This window comes from Bactrocera tryoni, chromosome 4 (assembly GCF_016617805.1).
Source record: "Bactrocera tryoni isolate S06 chromosome 4, CSIRO_BtryS06_freeze2, whole genome shotgun sequence".
Lineage (NCBI taxonomy): Eukaryota > Metazoa > Arthropoda > Insecta > Diptera > Tephritidae > Bactrocera > Bactrocera tryoni.
In genome coordinates, this window is record NC_052502.1 from 4,376,476 (window position 1) to 4,402,363 (window position 25,888).

The 25,888-nt window shown below is 37.6% G+C and overlaps 1 protein-coding gene across 1 annotated transcript in view; it reads left to right on the forward strand.

The window, feature by feature from the left end:
• The first annotated feature begins 311 nt into the window (after positions 1-311).
• Positions 312-25,888, forward strand: part of LOC120775601 (carbonic anhydrase-related protein 10) — a 76,254-nt gene continuing 50,677 nt past the window's right edge. Inside the window, exon 1 of the mRNA XM_040105840.1 lies at positions 312-2,433. Coding sequence (XP_039961774.1) covers positions 2,349-2,433 — 85 coding nt within the window. The 5' untranslated portion in view covers positions 312-2,348. The remainder of the gene's footprint in view (positions 2,434-25,888) is intronic.

The following is a 25,888-nucleotide window of genomic DNA, read 5'->3' on the forward strand; positions in this document are numbered from 1 at the left end:
GCGTGCGGCTCACGTGAAGAGCACGTAGTGCAAGTGAGCGGCAGTGAAGATTTGGTGAGAGTAAGTCGAAGTATGAGCGCACTCGTAGCAGGCATATGAGTATAGCGCACTTTCAGGCACACAATAGTGGGAAATGCCAACAGTCTTTGAAAAACCCGTTTTTTACTTTGAAGTTGCATGGCACGCTGTGGGTTTGCAGCTGTGTGTGCGCTTTGTTGTGCTTTGTCGGCGCCGACTGGCAATGAAAAATTCAGTTTGATGTTGCACGCCCGACCAAAAGGACATGCGAAACGGAAGTCACGAGCAAGTGCGACAGCTGTACGTACGAGCGCGCGCGGGACAAAAACTGTTTGCATTCAAGTATACATATATAGATATATAAGTAATTTATATAATTTTTTTTTATTAAAAAATACGCGTTGTAAAAGTGTGTATTCAAAAGTCGTAAAAAGCGAAATATTTCCAAAAAGTTGTGTGAAATTTCGCACGAGCACCGTTAACCTCAGTTTTGCGCGCAGCCGGCAGCACAATTTACTGTTGGTCGAAAGTGCGGTCGCTCAACGCCGGTGCAACGCTTCTGCCACCGGGGCAAAACAGCAAACTCGCAGCAGCCGGTGACCAGCTGCAACAACAACAAGCTGAGCTTACAACACTGTACAGTTGTGGCTCAAAGCAAGACGGCTACTAAAAATAGTAAAGGAAAGTTTAAATAGTGCTTTCCTAAAAAGCGGCGCAAGAAGACTCGCGGCAAAAAGCAGTGCAATCAAACGTGTGCAAATAAGTGGTGCAGAGAACATACAAAGGAAATAGCGGAAATAAGAAAAAACGCCGCCGAAATTGTTGACTATGGCGTCAGAGTTGCCACAGCTTCTTTAGGCAACGTGCCACAGCTGTGCAACAACACAAAATAACAAAAAAGTAACAAAAAAGTATATGTGAAATTATTGGCGGAAATGAAGCATGCAACTTGTGTCCATTGCTGGCGTTGCCTGATGGAAACAGTCATACAGCAGTCAATAGCCGACAGCCAACAACGTACGCTGCGACACAGACGAGACTATCAGTAGCAGCTGCAGCATCAAGTGCCACGACAGCTTAGCTCATCCGCTCTTCAACGCCACCTCGGTCACACTTGGCGCCACAGCTACTGCCTTGCCATCGCCTGTGCAACGTCCAAGCGCCACCGACAACAGCCAGCCAGCAGCGCGCCACATCAAAGTGTCGAGGAAGCAAGTAGAGGAAATTAAAATTTGCATGTGAAAGGAGCCGAGTCCTTGCATTGCCTGGCATTCGCTTTCAACGCTGGCTGAGCTTTCGGCGCACAGCGCTTAAAACGTGTGGATTTGTGCCGATTGCCAAGGCGCAAAAAATCAAGCCGAGCATTTCGCACTCACAACGGAGGCGGTCGTCTGGCTTTAGTGCGTTTTTTATGTGTGTGTAGTGCCACTGCGTTGAGCAAAAAATATACGCCATAAGCGAAGGCGCAGTGGCTTTCGAAGTGGAAAAAATTGTGTAAACAACAACAAGTACAAATAGAAGGATAAAACACTTTGCGCAAATCAACACCATTGCTAACTGCAATTTCAATTTCTGTGCGGCGCCGCAACGCCGACGTAAGCAATCTTGTTTGCCCTGCAGCCAACGGAGGCGCGGAAAGTGTTAAGTGAAAATTGAGGAGTGAGAAGTGTTGGACGCGAAGTGATAAGTGAATAGTGCTTTCTATTTTCGCTTTCTCGCAAAAAAACGGATTTAGTACGCGTGTGTGCGTGAGTGTTTTTTAACGGTAAATACAAAGCACGTGCACGCCTAGACCGCGTAGTAGACGACGCTGTTTGTGGCATTAAATACGCAGTCGCTCACAAATGCGGCAGCCGTGTGGCTAGTTGAATGGACAAAGCAAGCTTGGTGCCCCGCTGCCACCCACAGTCTTACGTGTGGCAAGCAAATGTCATTACGCTTCGTGGTTGTTGAGTGTCACTGTCACTGCCACAAAAGATAACAACGCCAGCTAGCAAGCAATAACAACATAAAACCAGCAACAGAGTGGCACGCACGAACTGCAACAGTGGTACATGCCACATGCCACATGAACACATGAACGCATGCCAGCATTTATCCGTACCAGCTTCAGCTTAGACTTTTTGCATAACAATCAACCGAGCGAGCAATCGAACGTGCACGCGTGCAGGCCATGCCACATGCGGCATGCAGCTGCCACTGCTGAAGCAGCAACTATTACTCAACTCTAATACCAAGTGCTACTTGTAGTGGCATCCATATAGCCGCCGTTATTGGCAGAACCCACCGCATCGTTAGCGTGCAGCGCCGACTGCAGCACAAGCAACAGCATGCCGTCACCGACGTCCGCCTCGGCGCCTTCGTGCGCCTCTGGCTTTATCGCTTATTCAGCAATCGTTTTGCTTTGCACTTCCGGTAAGTGAAATTCACTCAGCCACATGCTCATCTAATCATTGGAAGGGTGCACACACTCACACACCACAAGCACACACTTGAATTTTATGCAACACAATCTAAAATAGAAGAAAGGCTCTTGCAGCAGAGATGAGCATTGTAGCAGCCAGCCAAGCGCCTCGTTTGTATTGGCTTTGCGCTGCCGCATGCGGTTTCAGTTGTGCTGAAATGCGTCCAACCATGCAGTGCGCCTTGAAGTATGCTGCACATTTTACTTTTATTCTTCCACACATGCCATTCTTCACCGCTTCTATTTTTTGTCTGCCATGTCGCATTACACGGTTCGAATGCAGAGCTGCATATCCAAGTCAGCGCGCTCCGCTTTCGATTGGTTCTCGAACTTGAATTTCTATTGAGTGTTTTTATGCAAATAGATTATCTCAAGAGTGCCAAGTAAAATATTGCATGCTTTCTAAACTTGAAGGGAATTCGAAACAGTTTTGATCCTTGCTGCTTTCAATGTAAAAATGGATATATTTCCTAAATGTTTTCGAATTTTCAGAATTGCGGTCTAGATTTCCATAGATTACGAATTTTGTTCTTTAGATTCATATCTGTTAAAGGATATAAGGAATAAACAGAAATTCACTTTAGAGATAATCCTTAATTCAGATAACACTGCAGGTTACTTGCGTTCCACATTTGGATTTTGCACATGTTACACAGCTAGTAAGTGAGATTTCGTGGTCAAGATAGAGCTCTATCCCTGCGCTGAAGGTGTTCAAAACAGACTTTACTTCTGATAAAAAAACCTCATTTCCGACCTTAGTTAATCCTTTCTAAACATTTGGAGAGATTTTGGATTTGCTACTGAAGTGACAGTATTTAGCTGGATGCGATCCTGAATTCAAGTAAACCCGACTGTTCTAAGTAAAGGCACCAATTCGTCACCTAAAATGCAAAATAACGTATCCTAAAAAAATTGAAATTGTTGTCAGATATAATAACCAGTAAATAACCATTTTATAACGAATACTCTAATTTTGTTTCAATGTGAGTGTGTGATAACCAATACATAACCATTTTATAACCGATATAACCGAAACTCGAATTTCAATAATAGTGGTTTCTCTTATATCGTTTTTCCTTCGCCTGTAAAATTATGAAAAGTGATGTTACGTTATTTTGCATTTTAAATGACGAAATGAAGTTTAGAATTTCACTTCGGGTAACATTGAGTCCATATAAACTGAACTTTCTGCATTCCCCATCAAGTATATGAAATGCTCTCTGAAACTATGCCAACTCGATTGAAATCTCCGACCTATCTAAACCTTCAACCTTCTCCGTTAAACAGCTTATATTCAAGGTATGAAGTGATCAGCTAAATCGATTGTGTCCCGACAACTGATCGCCAAGGTGAATCTAAAGGAATTATGCAAATACTCATTACATACACCAAATATGGCAACGTTATTTGCGACAGCGCACACATAACGCAACTTTGGCGTGCCGCATTTCCATTTGCTACGACGCATATGATTTTTAGCTCATATCCGTTTTGACATTTCGTCCCTGTTGATTCGGTTCCCTTTTATGCTAAGGTAGTATCTTTCAAGTCGTTCACACATATGTGGCTTTTGTTGCTGTAGTTGCAGCGCGTATTTTTGCAACAAAACATGTGGCACACACATTTGCAGTTGTACATTTGCATCATGCTGCGGTTGCCTCTGAAGAAGAGTGGAGGCGCAGCAGAAATGAAGCTGTAACTTTGTACCCACGCAGTGGCCTGACTTCCCGACTTTCCCACTTCTTCATTTTAACTGCCATTCAATGCGTCCACTGCTCCGCCAACTGCTTTCCACTCTTCGCTTTTCATTTCTGCATTTGCTGCATTATGAACTATTCAGCACAAAGAATATACCGAAAGGTTTCTTCTCATCTTCCGCCGCTACTTTCATTGCCGGCAAAGGCATCGGATTACACGAGTGAACTCACGTGCATAACTACATATAAATATACAGACATCTCTGTGGATATTATTACTCATATTTGCTCGCCTGTCCACGATTCCACATTTAAGTAGTCAAGTGCAAGCAACACTCATTCTATTGCAGTACAAGCCCTGTAGGGAAATGAAGAATTTGTTCAGAACTGCTTTGAGGCGAGTGAGCTTGTCTGCAGTTGGTGATTTTATTTTTTTTTCTATACTGTAACTATAAAATTTAACATTGTAAGCTCTGAGTATGAGCTAAGCTTGTTATGGCATATCTGAAACTAGTTGCGAAGTAGTGCAAGATAGTAAAAAATATATATGCAGCGTCCAAAGAATTCAGTAACGCTATTCATTGCTTTACATCAATTTATGACTACATTAACCAATAACGAACTGATGAAATTGAAGTAAAATCTGCGCTTTGCTTTCCAGCAGAGTATCCTCGAAATACTCCTGGATGTGTGCATAGCTACAAATTCAATGTTTGTTAGCAGTACAACAAGTGAATAGTGTTTCTTTACAGATTAGTCCGATTAGTTTCTGTTGGTATTTATTCGCCAGTAATGCTATTGTCTGTGGATGTTTCTGTTTATGAAACAATACACATGCCTTTCAGCATAGAAAAACTAGTAAAACTCAGCACATTTATGAATAAATTTCTAGCTTATTCTCTTCTGAGATTTGTATGTGTGAAAACGGAAATTAATTGAGCTGCCATTTTGTTGAGCAAAAATCTGATATTTTTAATACAATGTTCGAAATTAGTCGGAAAGCGCATTTATTAAAATTTAAACAAAGAAAATGTAGAGTGAAATTTTTCCAAAAATATTTGCAAGCTTTTGTAGTACTAGCTCGATTAGGATTTCGCAAATAATGTAAACTATAATAATTTGGTGAAAATAAAGTAGTTATGTTCTTAGAGAGTAACGAATGGAACATAAACCTGGCATAAATAGACTTTCTAGATAAAATAGTAAAATATAAAAGAGTTTTTATTTATCTTCCAAATAAATGAAATAAAAATGAATTAGAACAAATAAGGAAGGGCTAAGTTCGGATGCAACCGAACATATTATACTCGTGCAACTTACAAGAGACAAAGCCAGGGAAATACTTTATGATGTAAAACGCAAACCTGAGGATCGAAATCCAAGCAATTTTATATATACCTATATTATATATAACTCCTACACTGACAGACACAAAAGGTTTCTTCGAAAAACGAAAACCATTATATGTATGTAGTATAAGGCAGTTGGGGTAGTATCGACCAGATTTTATCTATTTTTCCCAATACCACATACTAAAAAACTAAACATATAGAGTAAAGTCAGCCGGATGTTGGAAAATACTGATATTATTTATATGGCGACGAAGTCAAGATTTCGCTCAAATGTATCTATTTTCATCACAAATATACGCGGTTATGAGTAAAACACGCTCTATAATTTTTATTGAGATAACTCAAATATTAGCCGATATATCCAGCGTAAAGTCACCTGGAAGTTCGAAAATCTTTATATTAGGTATATGAGAGCTCAGGAAAGTATTGACTTGATTCAACTAATTTTTAACATACAGACATACCATTGTCAGAGAAGTACTATCCCTGAATTTCAATTATATATCTCACACATTGACCGCTATTTTCGACCAAAAGTCAACTATAGGTACTGGGGTCTAAATACTCGGTACTTAGGGGATAGAACAGTTTTTATTGGATTTAAACAAATTTTGGTCATAAAGTGGCATACACTAATGACATAATTCGTGCAAAGTGTATCCCGGTATATTTATTGCTTCCTGATTTGTGTACTGGAAACTGAGCGAATCAAATTGAAATTAAAATTGTGCTATATGGAAAGTAGGCGTGGTTGTTTTCCGATTTCGTCCATTTTCACAATGTTATATAAGAATGTGAGAAGAATGAGTCGTACTCAATTTTGTAGAAATCTATCAGTCTGGTCCCAAGATATGGGACTTCACCAAAAAGTGGGCGGTGCCACGCCCACCGTCCAATTTTCACATTGGCTCCCATAAAGCTCCCTTATACCATCTCGGAGGTAAAATTTAATGTTTTTAACAGAACCGTTATATGGGGAGTGAGCGGGGTTATCATCCGATTTCATCTAGATTTACACCCAGCAAATTTGGTTGTTGTAGCTTAAGTGGTTTAGGAGATATATATATTATATCCATTATTTCAAACAATTTTTCCCACAGGTGCCCCTTGCTACTGCGATCCCCTGTACCAAATTACAGTTTTATATCTTAAGTAAGAACTTAATTAAGGCACTCTAAACGTTTTCAGTTAATGACGATTTGTGAGCGTGACAGTGGTCCGATTACGTCCTTCTACGAACTCGAATTTTTTTGTACTAAGGAACCCTTATACCAAGTTTCATCAAGATATCTCAATTTTACTCAAGTTATAGCTTGCACGGGCAGACTCTATATCTATGTTGCTTAGGTATAGGTGATACGTATAACCGTTAGGTGAACAAAACTATAATACTCTGTTGCAAGTGGTTGCAAGAGTATAAAAATAATTTGAGTGCGATCTGATGTCGGGAAAAGGAAGGGGAGGCACTTGCTTGAAATTTTAAGGGTTATAAACGGGTTTTCTCGATTTCCACAAAACTACGAGTCCTATAGGAAACCGTTATGTGGCAATGTTCTAGGTAATGAAAGGATCTATAACATAACCTCAAAATGTATGTGTAAAATTTAGTTAACGAAGTTTTTGGATTCGTTATTTTTATCTTATCAACTTTTTTCTTTCATGACATTTGGTGTTAACCTACCTGCTTATGCCCCAAGCATACCATATATTTTGAAATTAAAATACTAAGGAGGAAACCCTCATACTTATTATTTTATCTTTCCTTTCTGGTGAGTGTCATCCTACTTTCTTGTTTTCACAATTTATCTACCCTGCTCTGTATAGTATTGAACTCAACTCTAGAAAGTACGTGGCAGCATAGAAGGATATGCTAAACAACTCTAAACTAGGCGGAGAAAAAAAAACTCTCTCAACTTTTAGTAAAAGCTCTGTATTCAAATTTATATTCAAAGAACCCCGTTAGACTCAAAATAAAGTGAAATTCAACAATTTATTACAAATTTCCAATTCTTGGAGGTTGAGTTGTTTAACATTTATTTCAAGACTTTTCCTACAGCCCGGTTTAGAATTAATTATTTTGTTTTCTTTATGCTCATATATAAACTTTCCTTTATCCTTAAATAGCAGACTTTGTGCAACAAGCTTCACTACAAGCAAAATAAACCGAAAAGAATAAAAAATACCAATGAAATACTATATTAGTGAGATATTTACAGAGATTTTTGAAACTCCAACCAAATCCTCACAAAAAGAAATTTATGTCAGATGTTAATCTCCACAAATGCTTTTTCAAAATTCACAAAAAGATTTGATTGATTTTATTTTTGAAAGTTGATGTGCTGACTGAAAGTAGAAATATGCCTGTAACATAACATTATAAGCAAGTATATATACTTACATGCGTGTGTTTATGTTATGCGTGCATATATACATATATCTATGCCACATATATTATATAATATTTGTGCAATCAAGCGCGTTCAATTTAAGAACAACTCACACCACAACACACATGTTTGCCTCGGCAACTCCAAACTTACTATATGTGAAGCTATTAAGCGCCCTTTTACTTAATTTACATAATTCTATTTGTTGTTGTTCCTTAGTTAAGTATTCGCTTTTAATGACTCTCAATTGATAATAAATAAATCATAAGTGCTGCAGCTTAGGCAATACCTAATTCGATGGTTAATTTAAGTGTAATTATTGTAATAGTGTTTACATTACAATACCGCTACGTGAAAAGTAATTAATTACACTGACATGCAAAACAAAATGCCATTTCTACTTTTTGTTTTTATGGATGATCTTATACTAGTCAGTAGACAGGACTTTTTGAATCTAGTGTGTCAGTATGTTTGTGTTATCGGTGCGAAAATGAGCATCGAAAAAAGAGCCAACATTAAATTTTCTTTTAAAATTGGTAAAACTTTTACCGAAACGTTTCCATAGATGAAACAAGTTTATGGCGATGATTGTCTATCCCGCAGCAGAGTGCACGAGTGGTTTCAAATTTTTCAAAGTGGTCGTGAGGACATAAATGACAATCAACATGTGGACCAATCAATATCCGTGATCACCGGAAATTCCATCGAAACTGTGCGTGAATTCATCAAAAATCAGGCGAAATCATAATTGAAATTCATGGAAATGGAATTAAACATCTCCAAAACATCGATTTATCGCATTTTGACCGAACATTTTGGCTTACGAAAGGTGTGTTCACGGTTTGTTCCGCAGAAATTGACTGACGACCAAGAATTGCTCAAAATCCAATATTCGATTCGACGCTTGTGACCGATTATTTGACCAAAAAAATCACTTTTTAACCATTAACCACTCCCCGTATTCACCTGATATGGCACCGTGCGACTTCTTCCTTTTCGGAAAAATGCATTTGCCAATGAAAGGAAAGGAAAGCGTTATGCAGACGTAGAAGCCATTCAGAAGACTTGCGCCGGCATACTGAACCGTGCAAAAAGCTGCATTGAAGCAAAAGGAGACTATTTTGAATAAAATAAATTGATTTTGCCGAAAAAACTATTTGTTCTGTTTCTTTTTTAAGTCCTATTTACTTTGGAAAGCACCTTGCATTTGGAACGCAAACCGCATACATGCGGATTTAGCAAAGTTCTGAAAGGCAAGAGTGTTTCTGAAGTATCGAAATATAAAACTGCTTAGTTAAGGAAACAAAAAATCCCACAGCTAAGTTTTAACATTATGTTATAGTAAATTGTTACGATTTTATTTATATAGAGAAAGCAATATAGTCTTTTTAATATTGAAAGTAGAGTCTTATATAAATGTTTCAGGAATGAGTACTAAAATCATAAAATTAGCGGCGAAATGGTTTGCCTTGTTCTAAATTTGATTTACAAGATTTTAACATTAGGAGTCCAAATAGCCTCGAAATGCAACCGCGGTATTAAATTGAACTTCAGACAACCGAAAAGAACTGCAAACTGTTCCATTCAACAATTTTACAAGTAATATTATACCAAGCATTGACTTAGTTAGACTTACGAAAAAAGTTTTAGATATAACACTAAAACATCTCACCTTAGATCGATTCAATTAGAGTTTATAAGCGAATAGATCAGCGCAAATCAGAAAGCATTGCTGCTGACCATTTATTTATTGTAGCGTTGTTCTATCTGCAAAATTTCCTGATCAAACCTTTCACTATGCTTACTTATATGGCTTCAAGATTTCCTGGAAAGAAATCTACGTACGAGTCCAAAAAATTAATTTAAGTGACACATAGCACCTCAAGCTTTGTGAGTAGAAAGAAGTACTATTCGAGTCACCGGTAATAAGTGTCAATTATTGCTTTAAAGGCAAAATGGGCTTTTTGAACCATTGCCTGTGATGGAAAATCGTAAGCATGTTAATCATAATTAGTCGTATTTCTTATATTTTGCTTCAACAAGTATTCCGTAATAAGAAAATTACAGGCAAATCGGGTAATATGTATGCAGGGTCTGTGAACAGGAACGACGTTGTATTTAAATTAAATAAAACAAACAAATTTGATTGAAATGGGTTCTGTTTTTTTTATTTAGCAGAAAATTGTTTGGCATATGGTTAGAACCAAATATCGATCAAAAAGATCACATTTACGCCAATTTCATGCCACTGCAGCATTGCGGTTGAAATTTTGGCTATAATGCGCTGAATGTTGTACTCGAGCTCCTCTAACTTTGCTGGTTGATTGACGTAAATCTTCGACTAACTTTTGGTATGAATGTAATCAGGCTTTTCATTTTTATACTCTCGCAACAAAGTTGCTATGGAAGTATTATAGTTTTGTTCACATAACGGTTGTTTGTAAGTCCTAAAACTAAAAGGGTCAGATATAGGGTTATATATACCAAAGTGATCAGGGCGACGAGTAGAGTCGAAATCCGGATGTCTGTCTGTCCGTCCGTCCGTCTGTCCGTCCGTCCGTCCGTGTAAGCTGTAACTTGAGTAAAAATTGAGATATCCTGATGAAACTTGGTACACGTATTCCTTGGCTCCATAAGAAGGTTAAGTTCGAAGATGGGCAAAATCGGCCAACTGCCACGCCCACAAAATGGCGGAAACCGAAAACCTATAAAGTGTCATAACTAAGCCATAAATAAAGATATTAAAGTAAAATTTGGCACAAAGGATCGCATTAGGGAGGGGCATATTTGGACGCAATTGTTTTGGAAAAGTTGCACCCAGGCGTTTTTTTTTAAATTGAAAATGGGCGTGGCCTCGCCCACTTATGGACCAAAAACCATATCTCAGGAACTACTATATAACGCTATTTTGAATTCCATCTGATGCCTTTTCTGTATAATACGAGTATATACATACATTAGGAACCAATGATGATAGCGGAATAAAACTTTACACAAATACGGTATTTGAAAAATATGTAAATGACGAAAAATGAAATCTCGATTATCACTTTATCATGCGAGAGTATAAAATGTTCGGTGACACCCGAACTTAGCCCTTCCTTACTTGTTCCAAATATTATCCGTGAAGATCAACACTCTTGGATATTACTGTAAAGCTATAACTGTTTTCGAACAATCAAATATCATTTTTCACTAGATAAATCTGGTCAGGACTTTATGACTCAGCATTTCGATAATCCGGAAGTCCCTTTTTTATTTGCTTTTGCTGGTATTTTAGAGTCTGCATTTGTAAAGGTGAAGAATGTTAAATTTTCTTTGAGCTTCTTTAGTGATTACTGTTCAGTAAATCTTCACAAAATTTGCCTTAAAGCTGAGGACATTCATGTTTAATATAAGGTGACATGAGATGATTCACGCCCAATGGGAACTCATTGGATACCGCAAAAGTAGAAAATGATGACACAAAAATCTTCTGAATGTAATTCCGATATAAAGCTATTGACTTAACTATTAAACCAACTTACTCTCCACCTGAGAGTATTCATATGATATACTATAGTCCGTCGAATACCTGAAAAACTCCCATATAATAAATTTAAAGCCTTAAAGACACGAAAAGAGTGAAACTACGAAGTTAAGCCGAAGAATGTTACTCCATATTTATCCGCGTAATCGCTTAAGCTATACAAATATCAGCGGAAGCCGTTATGTAGTTCAAGAGTTCAGCGAACACACAAATACCATACTGATCCACACATACACACGCACTGAAGATTATGCAAATAAATAGAAAGGCATTAAAAGACAATGCGGAGACAAGGCATATGTAAGCGCTGCAACTCCAGCCACAATGGGCTCACCTAAAAAGGCTGCGAACAATAGACAAAGGACAAATGTCTAATTATTATGACAAATATATACAAATATACAGGGTGCATGTATTGTCTAGCGAATGTCCGACATGCTAATTTGTCTGCGCACCGCTCTGCGCCCGCCGCCACAACAGCAAATATGACAAAAGACACGCAAACGAGCGCTGCACGCTCACACACGCACATATATGTATATATATATATATATATATGAGAAAAGATATGGAGTCAAATGGACAAATGTGAATTGCCAGAAATGAATGAAACATTAAGAATGAAGAACGCTGATAAAATGAGAGCAACAAAGCGCTGTGGCAACAATGCGAGATTCTGACGAAAATGTTGCAATAGCAACAACAATGCGCAAATCTGCTTTAAAATCAGCGCAAACAATTGACTTCTGTCTGCGGCACAGTCGCTTTTGTCGTCGCTTCGCAAATACGCTCGGCAGCCATGAATGAACCGCACACACACACGCACACGCAGGGCCAAGTGAAGGATGCATAAAAACGCAAATGTAAATATTAGTGAACGCTGCACGTGTGTGTGTGCCGCATCTGCTGGATATTTATTTGTTTATTTGTTTGTTGTTGCATTTGCACAAGCACATCCGTTTATTTGTGCGGTTATACAATAGCATGAGCTCACACATACTTACATTTCGCATATATGTGTGTGCATATGTGCCCGTGTGTGCGTGTGCTGCGCTTAATGTGGGTGGTGATGTGCGCTCGGCGTTAGCTTAAAGGCATTTTCGACAAATTGTGCAAATTATTGCGTTAAACTCGCCCCAGAGACGTGCTGGCGCTCGCCGGCATTCCACCCGTTATCTTTCCCCTTCGTCACGCGCTCGCATCGTCAACGAGTGTTCGACGAGCGGCAGTGTGGGGCGGCGCCATCGCTTTGTGTGCTCACCCACTGGCGTCATGTGCGCTGCCTGACTGCTTGCTTGCTTGCTTCCTATAACCAATACACACACGCATGCACTCACACGTACACGTGTAAATCGCCCCACATGCCGTCATTTGATACGGCATGCACATATACATATTTAGTTAAACGGATGTGCGCCAGTTTATTTACGCTGCGCCCTGCGTGCGTGCGCTTGTGCTGCCTGGAATCAAGCCGCAGGCATTTGCCACTTACTCAGCGGCACGTGAGCTACTTTCACTCGTTTTTCACAGCTGACCATGTCAGAGGGTGTAAAACAAGTTCACCTACACCAATGTACAGTTATGTGTGTTGGAAGTTAACGATCAGCGCAATGACGGCATGACGGGCAATATATTTACAACTACCGTCATTTATGCATGTAACATATACGCATACATATGTATGGGCATGTAGTATAATTACGATTCGTTTAAACTTGAATGCGATACTTATTTGCAATGACTTTGTTAAAGATTTAATTCAACAAATTTGCTTTCATTTTCAGTTCGCTTTAGTAATTAGTACCCAAGGAGGTGGAATTAGTTAATTTTGTATATACATATGATGTATAATGGAGTAGAAGAGCAGAAGTGGGAGGAGAATTAGTTGTTCATAGCAGAGTCGGCCTTCTGTCAGATCTCTCAAAGTCGATTAATCGCCTCTCATAAACGACTAAATGTAAATTTGACTTTTTAGAATTATAGAAAAAAAAACATTAATATTCCCCTAGTTATAAACTCTGAATTTATTAAGCAAATACAATCTTGAAATTATGTCATAAATGTTTCGCTCCTGCTTTGAAAAGTTATCTAAAACCACAAATTTTTTAGTTCTTGATCGGATAAAACTACTTCTTCTTACGTTCTTATGTCACATTGTGAAAATGGACGAAATAGGAAGACAACCACGCCTACTTCCAATATAGGACAATTTTAAATTCCACTTGGTTCGTTCAGTTTCCAGTACACAAATCAAGAAGCAATCAATATAACGGTATAAAACTTTGCACGAATAATGTCTTTAGTGTGTGCCATATTATGATCAAAAATTTTATAATTCCAATAAAAACTGTTCAAGCCCCTAGGTACCGAATACTGAGACCCCGGTACCGAATACTTAGACTCCGGTACCTATAGTTGCCTTTTTATCGAAAATGTCGGTCAATGTGTGATATATATAACTGAAATTACGGGCTAATCCTTCTCTTTTAATGGTATGTCTGTATGTCAAAAATGGGTTGAATCGGACCAATACTTCCTTTAGCCCCCATATAAAAAGATAATAAAGATTTTCCATTTCGGGGTGACTTTATACTGCATACATATATCGGCCAATATGGGAGTTATCGAAATGAAAATAAGAGAGCGTGTTTTATTTATAATACTGTAACTTTGCGCCTAAAATAGATAAATTTGAGCGAAAACTTGGCCTAGCCTATATACCAAAACTTATATCCACATATCAAGATTTTCGAACATCCGGCTGACTTTACTCTATATGATTGGTTTTACATCTTATACATATATATCCCTGGCTTTGATTCTTGCAAGTTGCAAGAGTATAAAATGTTGTGTTGCGCCCGACTTAGACCTTCCTTTCTTCTTAAAAATTTGAATTGGTTTTGAGCATACATAGCATAAAGTGGCGTCTTAGCTGGCCGAGCGTTTCTCAAACTTTAAACACATTTTTCTCGAATCTATTTTTTTTGAAGTGGTTAATATGATAAAAAGGAATAAAAATTTTTTACTTTTCAAATCGACGTCACTTTTGCTGTTTTTTTCTTTAGTAAGGATCAATCCGATATCGAAATCTTGACTAATGAAGAATTTTTTCAATTTGTTTATTATAAATAACATGTCAACCACGACCAGCACCGTTTTGTTTTTTTTGTGCAACCCCCAATCCATCGACGTGTAGTTTGACGATAATCCGATTTTTTTATATTCTTTAATTTTCAATATAAAAAACATATAAAATGAAAAGTAAAAAATGTTTTCAATTTTTTTGGTTTAAAAAATTCAAAGGGATATGTTCTGTCGCTAAAACAACAACAAAAACTAAAGAATTTATTTTAAATTTTTTTAAAGGTATTTTGAAAAAGAAATTTTATTTAATAAATTAATGAACATTTACAGAATTAAAAGCATTTGAATAATCGGCGATTAATTTTGAAAAGTTTATGGTTTGTTTGAGACCATTGAGAGGACTTCATAAGAAAGGTATTCCGCAGTGAGAAAGATGTTTCTATTTCAAGTTATCTCAATATCTATAGATGAATACACGTACGTATGTTATGATCGAAGGACTAGCCAAATTTTTGATAGTATTTGACAAAAAGGCTGCTTTTCAAATAAAGTAGTTCATGTTAAAAAACACTAGAGAGTAACTTAAAAAAACCGAAACCTTTAACAAAAATTTTATTCCTTCTAAGATTACCTGAAAAATATATCTACAAATCTGAAATTTTCAAACCGATTGGTCAAGCGGTTTCTTGAAAACTTTCCTCGGCGACTTTAAAAAAAGCGTTTCAAGAAAACCGCCTTTGCAGATTTTGACCATAAATAATCGGAAATCTTTCCAACTGAAAGTATCAAAATATGCATAGCAACATTCCATAAATGTGGACTTTCTGTTACCATCTATAAATTGATGCGATTTTACGATCAAAAATTTGGAAAATTAGCTTCATCTATATTTGTCTAAATGTTACTGCCGCCGATCATCAAAGCAAGTCATCACTATCTTCAAACTGAACTTGAACTCTCCAAAAGGATTAACAGGCCTTAACCTTTTTTTGAATATAATTTGACTCTAAAACTGTTTCGCAATATTTCAAATGAATCATTTTAGGAATACTTTGCATTATATTGCTAAAACTATTGAAATGATTCATGCATGAAATAGAAAAAACTCTTCAGCGTATATCCCAACTCCAATTTCAGTGCTACTTGTCGGCCTAAAATTATAAATTGTATGCCATTTGGAGATAACCAACAATTTTAGTGAAAAGGAATGATCATATTCAGAATAAACAGGAATGTTCGGGTTTGGAAAATATGCAAAAAAATTTTAAACGCATGATATCTCAAAGGTATTTATCTCTCTTCTTCTGCACTTTTTCGCCTGATTATCTTTGTATAAGATACCGATTTAAATTCGTCCAGAATAGTTGCACAAGTCTTCATTTCAGATTTATCAAAATTATTTGGTTCTGTTCAGTTTTATGCGATTTTGTAAATAACTGTAAATATCCTCATATTCATAAGAATTTGGTTCGTTTTCTTAATGTTAAAGGTCTACCGCTCAGTTTATCTATAATATAATTAATAAAAAATAACAATAATCGAGCCTCTCTTATTAAATGTCACCCTCTTCTTATAGATATAATGACCACAAGAGTTTGCGAATTACATGAAAAGATCATCCTTCTCTTTCACTCATTAGTCAGCTCAGCTGTTAGACTTCCGCTTAATTATTCGGAGCTCCGAAATTCTACGCTAATTTAATTAAGTATGAAATCATGTCATCGTGTGAGTGTCAAGCGCAGTGCAAATAGCAGCGACCGCCACCGCAAACCCCATCCATTGCAGTAAATTTCACATTTGTTGCTCATTAGCGTTGTGAAAAGCGCCGCACCGGCAGCAATCCCTTCTTAAAGCGCCCATACACGAGCACACAAGTGCGTTCGATCGGTATGTGTGCGCTTGGGGTTTATCGTGTATGGGCTTGTTCGCGTACCGATCCATGTTCGCGAAAATGTTTGATTTTTTACGATCGGTGCGCGAACATGTTTATCGTGTATGGCGTTGTCGGCGCACAAAATCTCATTTCTCTCGTGTCGCCGAACAGTGAAGAGCGCGGACAATGGCTAGAGTTAAGGGGAGAGCCTGCTTTCGAGGCTTCAAAAATCGATTTTTTTGAGGATTTTTTTGGGAAGGAAACAAATTATTGATTCAAGCGAAATTTCTAGGCTTTATAGTTATATATTTTAACATCTTTCAAAAATTTTTTGGATACGAAATCTTTGATATTCTGCCTTTGGGAAGCAATTACCCGATGCATCTCGCATGTACATTTTTCGGACGGCGACCAGGATGCAGGTCGCAATTTCTATCGGAAACAAAAAATTCAAAGAGATTCATATTTTTTATTAATTTTTCTTCTGGTTAAACTAAGAAAATTCCAAAAAAAAGTGTAAAATTTAAAATTTTATTAAAAATGTAATAAGTAGTGGCTTTTGATGAAAACAATTTTTCTTTATGCTGTTTAAAAATATGTTAAAACTTGACTTTTCTTAAATTTTTTTTAGTTTAAATATAAGATAATTTTATGTCAATGATAATAAACTTTGCCCTAATTCCATACGACGTTTAGTTTTTTTCTATCCTGCCCGCCAATTAAGAATAATCGTAAAAATGAAAAACCGAGAAATCGCGCTTCAAAGTTTTCGCTTTTTGCCTAAGCGCTCATATATATACATACATAGTGTAAGAAAAATAAAAGTTGGAATAACTTATTAACGAAATTCCATGAAATAGATAAAAATGCTACATTAGAAATAAATTCCAAGAAATGTTCCGCTTGCCTGTCGCACATGTTAACTCTGTGAAGAACGGACGCAAAATGGATTTGTGTGTCGTGTATGGGCAAACGAATTCATACCGATCGAACGCACTTGTGTGCTCGTGTATGGGCACTATTATCTACAAGCTCGCAATGGTCGCTAGTTTAATACTTCCTTCCGCGTACACACACACACACACTTCACGTTATTACAAAATATTGTAGATATGCGCTATGAATGATTTGCTGCTTGCCACTGACATGTTTTCGCATTTAATTCCGTCTCATTTATTATCCAAATTACGCTTCACACTCGCCTTTGCAGCCAACTTGCAGCTTGTTACCTTCTGGTTGCCAACAACTTAATTGTAACTCCACATGTACGTGTGTCTGTATGTGTGTTAACACTGAATATGCTTTTGCTGACAAATATGTGCTTAACTGTATGTGCCTCTATGTGTGTGTGGCAGTATGCGTGTAAGCATTTTCATTATCACTGTCGCATTAGGAGAAAGAAGTTGTTCAAGTTTATAACCTCCAGTCTTCACTACTCTCTACTCTTCTCTGATTATGAGTAACACGCTCGCTTGTTGTTGCAGTAATTACATGTTTATACATATCTAGTGCAAGTACACGACACACAGTAACGCTTTCGTGTTCACACGTAAATACAACACGTACAACAACAGTATCATGAAAAAGTCTGCATTTCCTCGTCTAGACTGCATTAGTCAAATTAAGAAGTTCAGCATTGGCATACGAAGAACGCATAGGTGAGAATTTTAATTTTTCTATTTTACATTGTGTTTCGTTCCTTTCGTTAATAATTGTGGGTTTTATCTTCAATTTTTTCTCAAATCTCTTTGTGCGTGTAAATTTAAATCAATATCAGAGGGACCTTGCTTTTGATTTGTTCATAATCAGTAAAAAACAAACATATTACAATGCCTTTCCTGGAACAAGATACCATTGATTCAGGGAAGATGGGACAGTAAAACTCAAATTTAGCGAATTACTTATGAGGGCATATTTATGAAAGTATTCCTTCCATTTAAAATTTTTTTGAAAAAAAAAGGTCAGATTATTTTAATATTTCAGCATGGTTAAAAAGTGTGATTGATTTCATACAATTTATTAATATTAAGGTGAAGAACAAAATATTTAAATAATGTCTAAATTTTTGCAGTTAATTATTAAAATATCCTAATCTTTAACTCTAACTCGGCTATAATCGCGTAAGCGGTGTCTACGCCAATTAAGAAGAAGAAGAATCTTTCCAGAAAAGTGTAATTAATTATACGAGGACTGCTTTTTAAAGGGAGAATAAACTGAAAGTTAATAACCTGAAATATACGACATCATTTATTATCAGATTCTTTATAGGTTATGACATTTCCGTAGTCGCTAATCTAATTAATCTGATATTATTTTACAAAACGATGCCACTGAGAAAAACGCAAATATTCCTTTGAAGCCTAGCACAGAACAATGCAACGATAAACTCTTCGGTTGTGCTGTCTTACTACAGTCTAGTGACCCTGCTGGAAATTATGTACGTTTGATCATTGAAAATATCATTGGAAATACATACATTTTGACATGAAAATTTAATAGAAATTTTGTCTGCTGCAAAATATTTCTATGACGTCGAGATCAGAAAATGCATTCCGCTTCAGAAGGCTACAGCTTTCTATTGGTTTAACTTTCGTAATGTCTATAAATAAGTCTCAAAGTCAAACAATGTTCATTTTGCGGAGAAATTTAGAGCTTAAATTCTATTCTTAATATCTTGGATACTTATTCGGCGTTGATTGGTACGACTAGTTTATTATAATAATGTATGCCTTAGTCATAGGAACACGTGACTGAATCCTCTAGTAATTGTGCAATAAGTTGCTTTTTATTATTCGGGATTGGGCAACACCAGCGTTTCAAACTGGAAACTCACAATTTTATCGTAAAGTTTGACATTTGATGGTGCGCATAATCAGAACATTTGGACATACGAGCGTTTTTTGTATTGTTTACAGTAACTTAAAATATTCTTTCTGACCAAAAAATGGAGTTAAATCGCGAAAATGTTCGTCCAATCATTTTTTTACAACTTTCGAAGTCGATTAACTCATCAACAGTGCATAAATAAACTTAATTCAATTTAAGACAATGAAGCTCCATCAAAGACCGGTGTTTATCGATGATATGGTGAATTCAAATGAGATCATAGATCATTCCAAGACGAGTTTAGGGAAGGTCGTTCAAAATCAGTTGTCGTTCCGGAAACTATTATTGCTGTGCGGAAACTGATATTGCAAGATCGTCGTGTGATTTATCATGATATTGAAACCATTATGGGCATTAGTTGGTCTAGTCTACCTGCACATTCAGTATCGCATGAACATTTGACTGTAAAAACATTTGTTCACGTTGGATCCCACACAATTTGTCACACGCTTAAGGAAAGACTTGTGTCGATGACAGTGCATGGATGACTTTTATGACATCGTTACAGCTGATGAATTGTGGATTTACGTCTATGAGCCCTAAAGTAAACAGCAGTCGACTGTGTGGGTGTTTTAAAAAGAGCCGAATTCAACAAAAGTTGTTCGCGCATGAAGCACAAATGGTTGCCTGTTGCCTGAAAAACTGGGCATGTCGCAAACATATTGCTGGAACAACCCAGAACAGTAAATTCTTAGTGATACACAACCATTTGGTTGCCAGTTGTCTTTCAAGATCCAGAAAAACCAACCATCGAAAACGAATCGCTCCTCACTGCGATAATGCGAGCATTCACACATCGTCTGAAACAACTTCTTTTTTGAGCACTCAAAACATCGATTTGAAGAGTCATACTCCATATAGTCCTGATTTAGCACCGAATGACTTATTTTTATTCCCGTTCGTAAAAAATTAACTAAGAGAACAACGTTTTTCGCCACCTATAGTGGAAATTGATGCGTTCAAAGGCTTGTTTTGGAGATACCTCAATCAGGATGGCAAAAGTTCTTCGGCAATTGGTTCGACACATGCAAAAGTATATAGATCTTAATGGAGAATATTTTGAAAAACAATAAAATGATTTTAGAAAATTTGTGTGTTCTCGAATCCCGAAATATGAAAGGCAACCTACTTATATATTCACAAACCAAAAAGTTTCAATTCTACAATTAGTTTATGGAAATTATGGATTGATGTCATTTTGCTATTGTAGTGCGGGGACAGACTTAGACGCTTTCGGAACGAGTCCGAATTAATTTTTTTTGAAGGAACTTAGCTTGAGAGCATTTCGCAAAAATATCTGGGGAGGAGTTCGGCGTATCAAAAACAGCTTATGTTATAATCTGTAACTTCGCGATTGTACCCTAAACATTAACTTTGTAACTGGTGTTCATTGTGGAAGTAAGACACGGTGTATTTACCAAAGAGGTTATTACTGAAACAAGAGGTTTCTACGTTAACCGAAACTAAATAGGCGGTTATTAATTCAGAAATTATTGACCTTCAAGCGGTAAGTGACTTAGAACCGAACTTATTTTGTAGAATTGTGACTTGAAGTTCCCTATTCCTCTCAAACTGTCAACATTTCAACAAAGTGAATAAATATAAAGTGAGAAATTTGTAACCATTTTCAGCGCTAATTAAATCACCGAGAAAATGGCAAAACAAAATATAAAAGAGAAACAGAAACAGAGTAATGATTTAATTTTCAATTTAAATTTGCTTAATTTTTTTCTCTACATGGAAATCACAACAAAAAATACTCCCAAAACACGCGTGACACGACGCGCTGAAACCACAACTCTACTTTTTTATCAGACCATATCTGGCCACGAGGGTTTAGCCGGTTGCTGGATTGCTAGATTGCCTCATAACATGCCTGGTGTTTAGGGACAGTCGAACGCAATGACCGCCAAGTGGCCAAAATGCTTTAATGCAGAGCAGCGAGCAAACAGCCACTAACTTTTGGAATGCTAACTGGACGGGAGTTGTGTACAAAGTCAGGCCACACACATGGCAGATCGGACGCTCGTCGCTGGCATTTCGGTTGTTTAGCCATTTAGTGGAATATAACTGCCCACACAAGAGCACACACAGAGTCACATGTGAATGGCCATTATAAGGACAAAGTTTTAGGCGACCGACCGGCGACTATTTGGTAGAATCGCGCCGGACGAAGCTATGTTTCTGCCTAGACCCGCGTGCCATGACTCGTAACATTTGTTTAGTGCCGCAGCAAACGACAGTGATTTCTATTTAGCGTGTTATTGTCGGCAGTGACCGGCGAATGGAATGTGCTTGTGCGCGGTGTCTGAGTTGTGCAACTGAGTGTCAGAAGTTCGAACCCAACTAAACATGACTCCCGCGTCACAGCATTTTGTACACAGAAAGGTAATTTTTTCGCTGGAAAGTGCAAGAACCTGGGCGCAAAGTACGCGCCGTTACATACGTCATCACTCCATTTAATGTTATTATTATTTGTATTTGTGTGCGTGTGTGTGAGCGGGTGTGAGTGTGTCGGATGGATGCGACTGTAATTGCGTTTTAAACATTAAAAACTGCTCACGCGATGAGCTAACATGAAAACTTTTTCAATGCATCAACTCGTAGGGGCGGAAGGCAAAAAGAAACTCGTCCGAGAATTTCAGCAACCAGAACTGTGTAAGTAAAATAAACACTGACAAATAAATTTAGAAAAAATGCATAAAAGTTCAACGGAACAATTTCATGGTTTCTCGCTTTACGTTTTCGTGCCATTTTCGCAGGATTTTAAGTTGGATTTGAGTACCGTTAGTGCGAAGAGTTTGCAGCTCGCCGTTCTAATGACGTGTACGAATGTGTGCGTGTGGGTGTGTGTGCGTCCGCCATTGTGGGTTTGTAAATTCATACTTATTTATGCGGATAAGCGCTGGCATATGTACACATGTGTGTATGTGTGTGTGTGTTAGTGTGAATGCGGTGATTTGGTGTGTACGAAAAGCATAAAAACCACTGCAACAGCAATAACAACCACTACAAGTGCGATAGTTCTCGTTCATCATGCGCGCAGTACCACCCCCACCTCCCTCTCATCAACATTCATCCATTTGCGCACACCCACTCCTTCACTCACACATGCACAGAACACTTAGCGCCCTCGGTAACAATTCAATTTAGCAAATTGTTAGCATAAAACACAAGCAAAAAAACAACAACTGAAATAAAAGGCCAAAAAAGACCACGGCACTTCCTTAATTCAGTTATTTGCGGCTTACCGTTCTTCCTTTCCGAAAAATTTGCAAAAAAAATTTAAAAAATAATGTTGCAATGATCGAAAATAATTGAACATTTTAGAAAATTAAAGCGCTTCGTTTGTTCTCAGCCTTGCTTTGCCCCAACGCAAGCAACTCCCGCTTGACTCACAACAACTTCAGAAAAGTTTTTCCCATATGCTTCTTCTTACTACATGCCAATAATATTTCATGTGACTGATATTTGGAATTAATAGTAAATTCTTCTTCTTCTTTACTGTCGTAGAAACCGCTTACGCGGTTATAGCCGAGTTAACAACACCGCGCCAGTCGCTTTTTCTTTTTGCTATGTGGCGCCAATTGGTGATTCCAAGCGAATCCAACTCTTTCTCCATCTGGTCTTTCCAACGAAGTGGAGGTCTTCCTCTTCCTCTGCTTCCCCCGGCGGGTACTGCGTCGAATACTTTCAGAGCTGGAGTGTTTTCGTCTATCCGGAAAACATGACCTAGCCAGCGTAGCCGCTATCTTTTCATTCGCTGAACTATGTCGAAGTCGTCGTATATCTCGTACGGCTCATCGTTCCATCGAATGCGATATTCGAAAGGAAATCTTTCGCAGAAAACTCTCTTGAAAACTCGCAACGTCGACTCATCAGTTGTTCTCATCGTCCAAGCCTCAAAATCATATAACATGACGGAATGATGGAGACTTATAAATTTTGCTTGCTCGTGATGAGTGATCCATTTCTCAATTGCTCACGCAGTCCGAAGCACTTGGCAAGAGTTATTTCGCGTTGGATTTCAAGGCTGCTGCTGTTAATATTGTTCCACATAGACGAAATTATCGACGACTCTGAAGTTTTAGCCGTCAACAGCGACATGGAGCCTAGTTTTGAGTGCGATGATCAGTTGCTTGACGACAGGAGATATTTCTGCCTTGCCCTTGTCTTCGGCATCAGATCCATTTTGCTTCGATGTTTTATCCATCTCTGAAGAAAGCAGAACTAACGGCGCTGGGTTGTCGAGGCCAATATATCATCGGCGCCAGCAGCTGTCTTGAGTAATGATTGAGTTTTCAATTGTTCTGCAGTTCGAATAATTTTCTCCAGCAGCAGATTGAAGAAGTCGCACGATAGGGAGTCGCCTTGTTTTGAAACCTCGCTTGGTATCGAACTGCTCGGAGAGGTCCTTCCCAACTCTGATGGAACTCCTTTAATTTATTTAATTTTGTTTAATTTTTGACACAATACGCTCGATAGAACCTGATACGTGATGTTCAGGAGGCTTATCTCTACTGTAGTTGGCGCAGACTATGGGGACTCCATTTCTGTGGATTGGGCAGAGTACACTTTGATTCCTATCGTTGGGCATGCTTTCTTCTGACCATATTTTACAAAGATGCCGATGCATGCTCCTTATCAAGCCCTTTCGCCGCCATGTTTGAATAGCTCCGCCGACAATGCATAGGTCCCCGCCGCTTTGTTATTCGAATCTCTGCATGGTGCCAACGATTGGGGAATCGGGTTCTCCTTCTCCTGGCATTATACTTTCACTGGCATTCAACAGGCTTGAGAAGTGGTTCCCCCATAATTTCAGTATGCTTTGGGCATCAAGAGTGTAACCCGGTCTTGAAACCTTCTATTAGCGTCGCATCTTTTTGTAGAATTTTCGGGCATTACCTCTGTCGGCCAGCTTTGCTCTAAGTTCTTCGTACTATCGCATTTCGGCCTCTCTCTTCTTTTGTCTGCAAATGCGTCTCGCTGCCCTAGGGAAATGAATATTTAGTATTTCCTGGCTACGCATTATTAATTTTTAAACCCGAGCATCCAGAAGGAAACGTTGGAGACACACTAAAGTACAGGTATAAATACATGAAATCTGAAACAATAAATTTAGCATAGATTATTCTTCAAAGAAATCTTCAAACAAATTGTTTAGATCGAACCATAAATTATTCTGACCTCGGTAAGTTTTCTTCAATCATAAATTTTTACACTTCCATTGCTCTGTTTATACTGAAAAGACAAAATGAAACTAAATCAGGAGAATGAATATCTCAGACTTGGGAGTTCACGAAAAGGGGGCTAACGTGCAAAAACTAGTTTTCTGGGAAAAGCTGCTAAAAAATAATCGTCAGTTTCTGTTATCTTATTAATAGTTCTTTTTTGGACACTCCAAGCCCTCCTTTTCGTAGATCAGGTCACATATTGAGTTTAAACTATTCGGTTAAGAGATTTTGGAGCAACTTGTTTGAATGAGGAAGTCTTCTTAATTTGAGAGGAGCAAATTGAACAACATTAAGAGTTACCTTAAATAAACTATGAAAGAGTCGAGAAGGCACGGGAATTTGTAGTGTCTTCCACATTTTTCAAACTTTCGACCGCTTAGGTTAGGTTACGAGGTCGATCCCAACACGGAACTCACTTGGACAGCTTAGAACGCCGGTCCGTTGTGCTGTCTAAAAGACTCCTATATAATGGATCATAAAACTCTTGCAAATCGGCTATATTTTCTGGTTCGTCGAAGGTAAGACTACCGAGATGTTTCAGCCTTAGGCATGCAAAGGCTGGGCAATGGAAAGTGTCGGTGTTTAAATTATTTCAAAATTAAAAATCACAAATTTCTAGGTTTTTTTATAAAATATACAAAGAAAAATCGCGCAAAATTCAAATTTAACTCCGTCAATATAATTCTAACTGTTTTTGTAGCGCTTTTCAAATAAATTAATTTTAGAAATTAAAATTAACAGTTATCTGCTGATTATCTGTTGTACTTTTTGCAATGAAAGCCTTTTTCTGTTGTCCCTAAAGGTTTCGAACTAATGCAGTAAAATTAAATTAAATTTTTTTCAATTATGCTATCAGTTAGTGCTACCAAAAATTAGCTGAAAGTTATTTTTAGTTTGCTGCAAAACTTTGAACTCTTTTTATTTTGACCACTGGACGATAAAGTTGCATGTACTTTATTGTTTACATAACCAATGCATCAATGAACACACATACGCATTTACCAATACCGGCATACACTTTATACATACACACACACACATATATATAGTGAAAATCCTCCCTTGGGCGGACACTCACCGTCAGTCAACTTCTTTTGTCCGCCCATGAGAGGTGTCCGTCTCAATGGAGTGGCTAGCTATTTTATATAAATTTTTAATTTTATTATGTCCATTATACTCACCCACTTTCAGATTTAAATGCAAAACAATTCATATAACATTGTTCAAAACAGGTGAATTTATGCATATGTATTATGTACTTTAAAAAATTCATATAAATTTCATGTAACTGTTACGAAGTAATATATAAAATATAACATTAAATTCATTGTTGCTGTAATTGTAGACTGGCTTAAGTTTTTTTT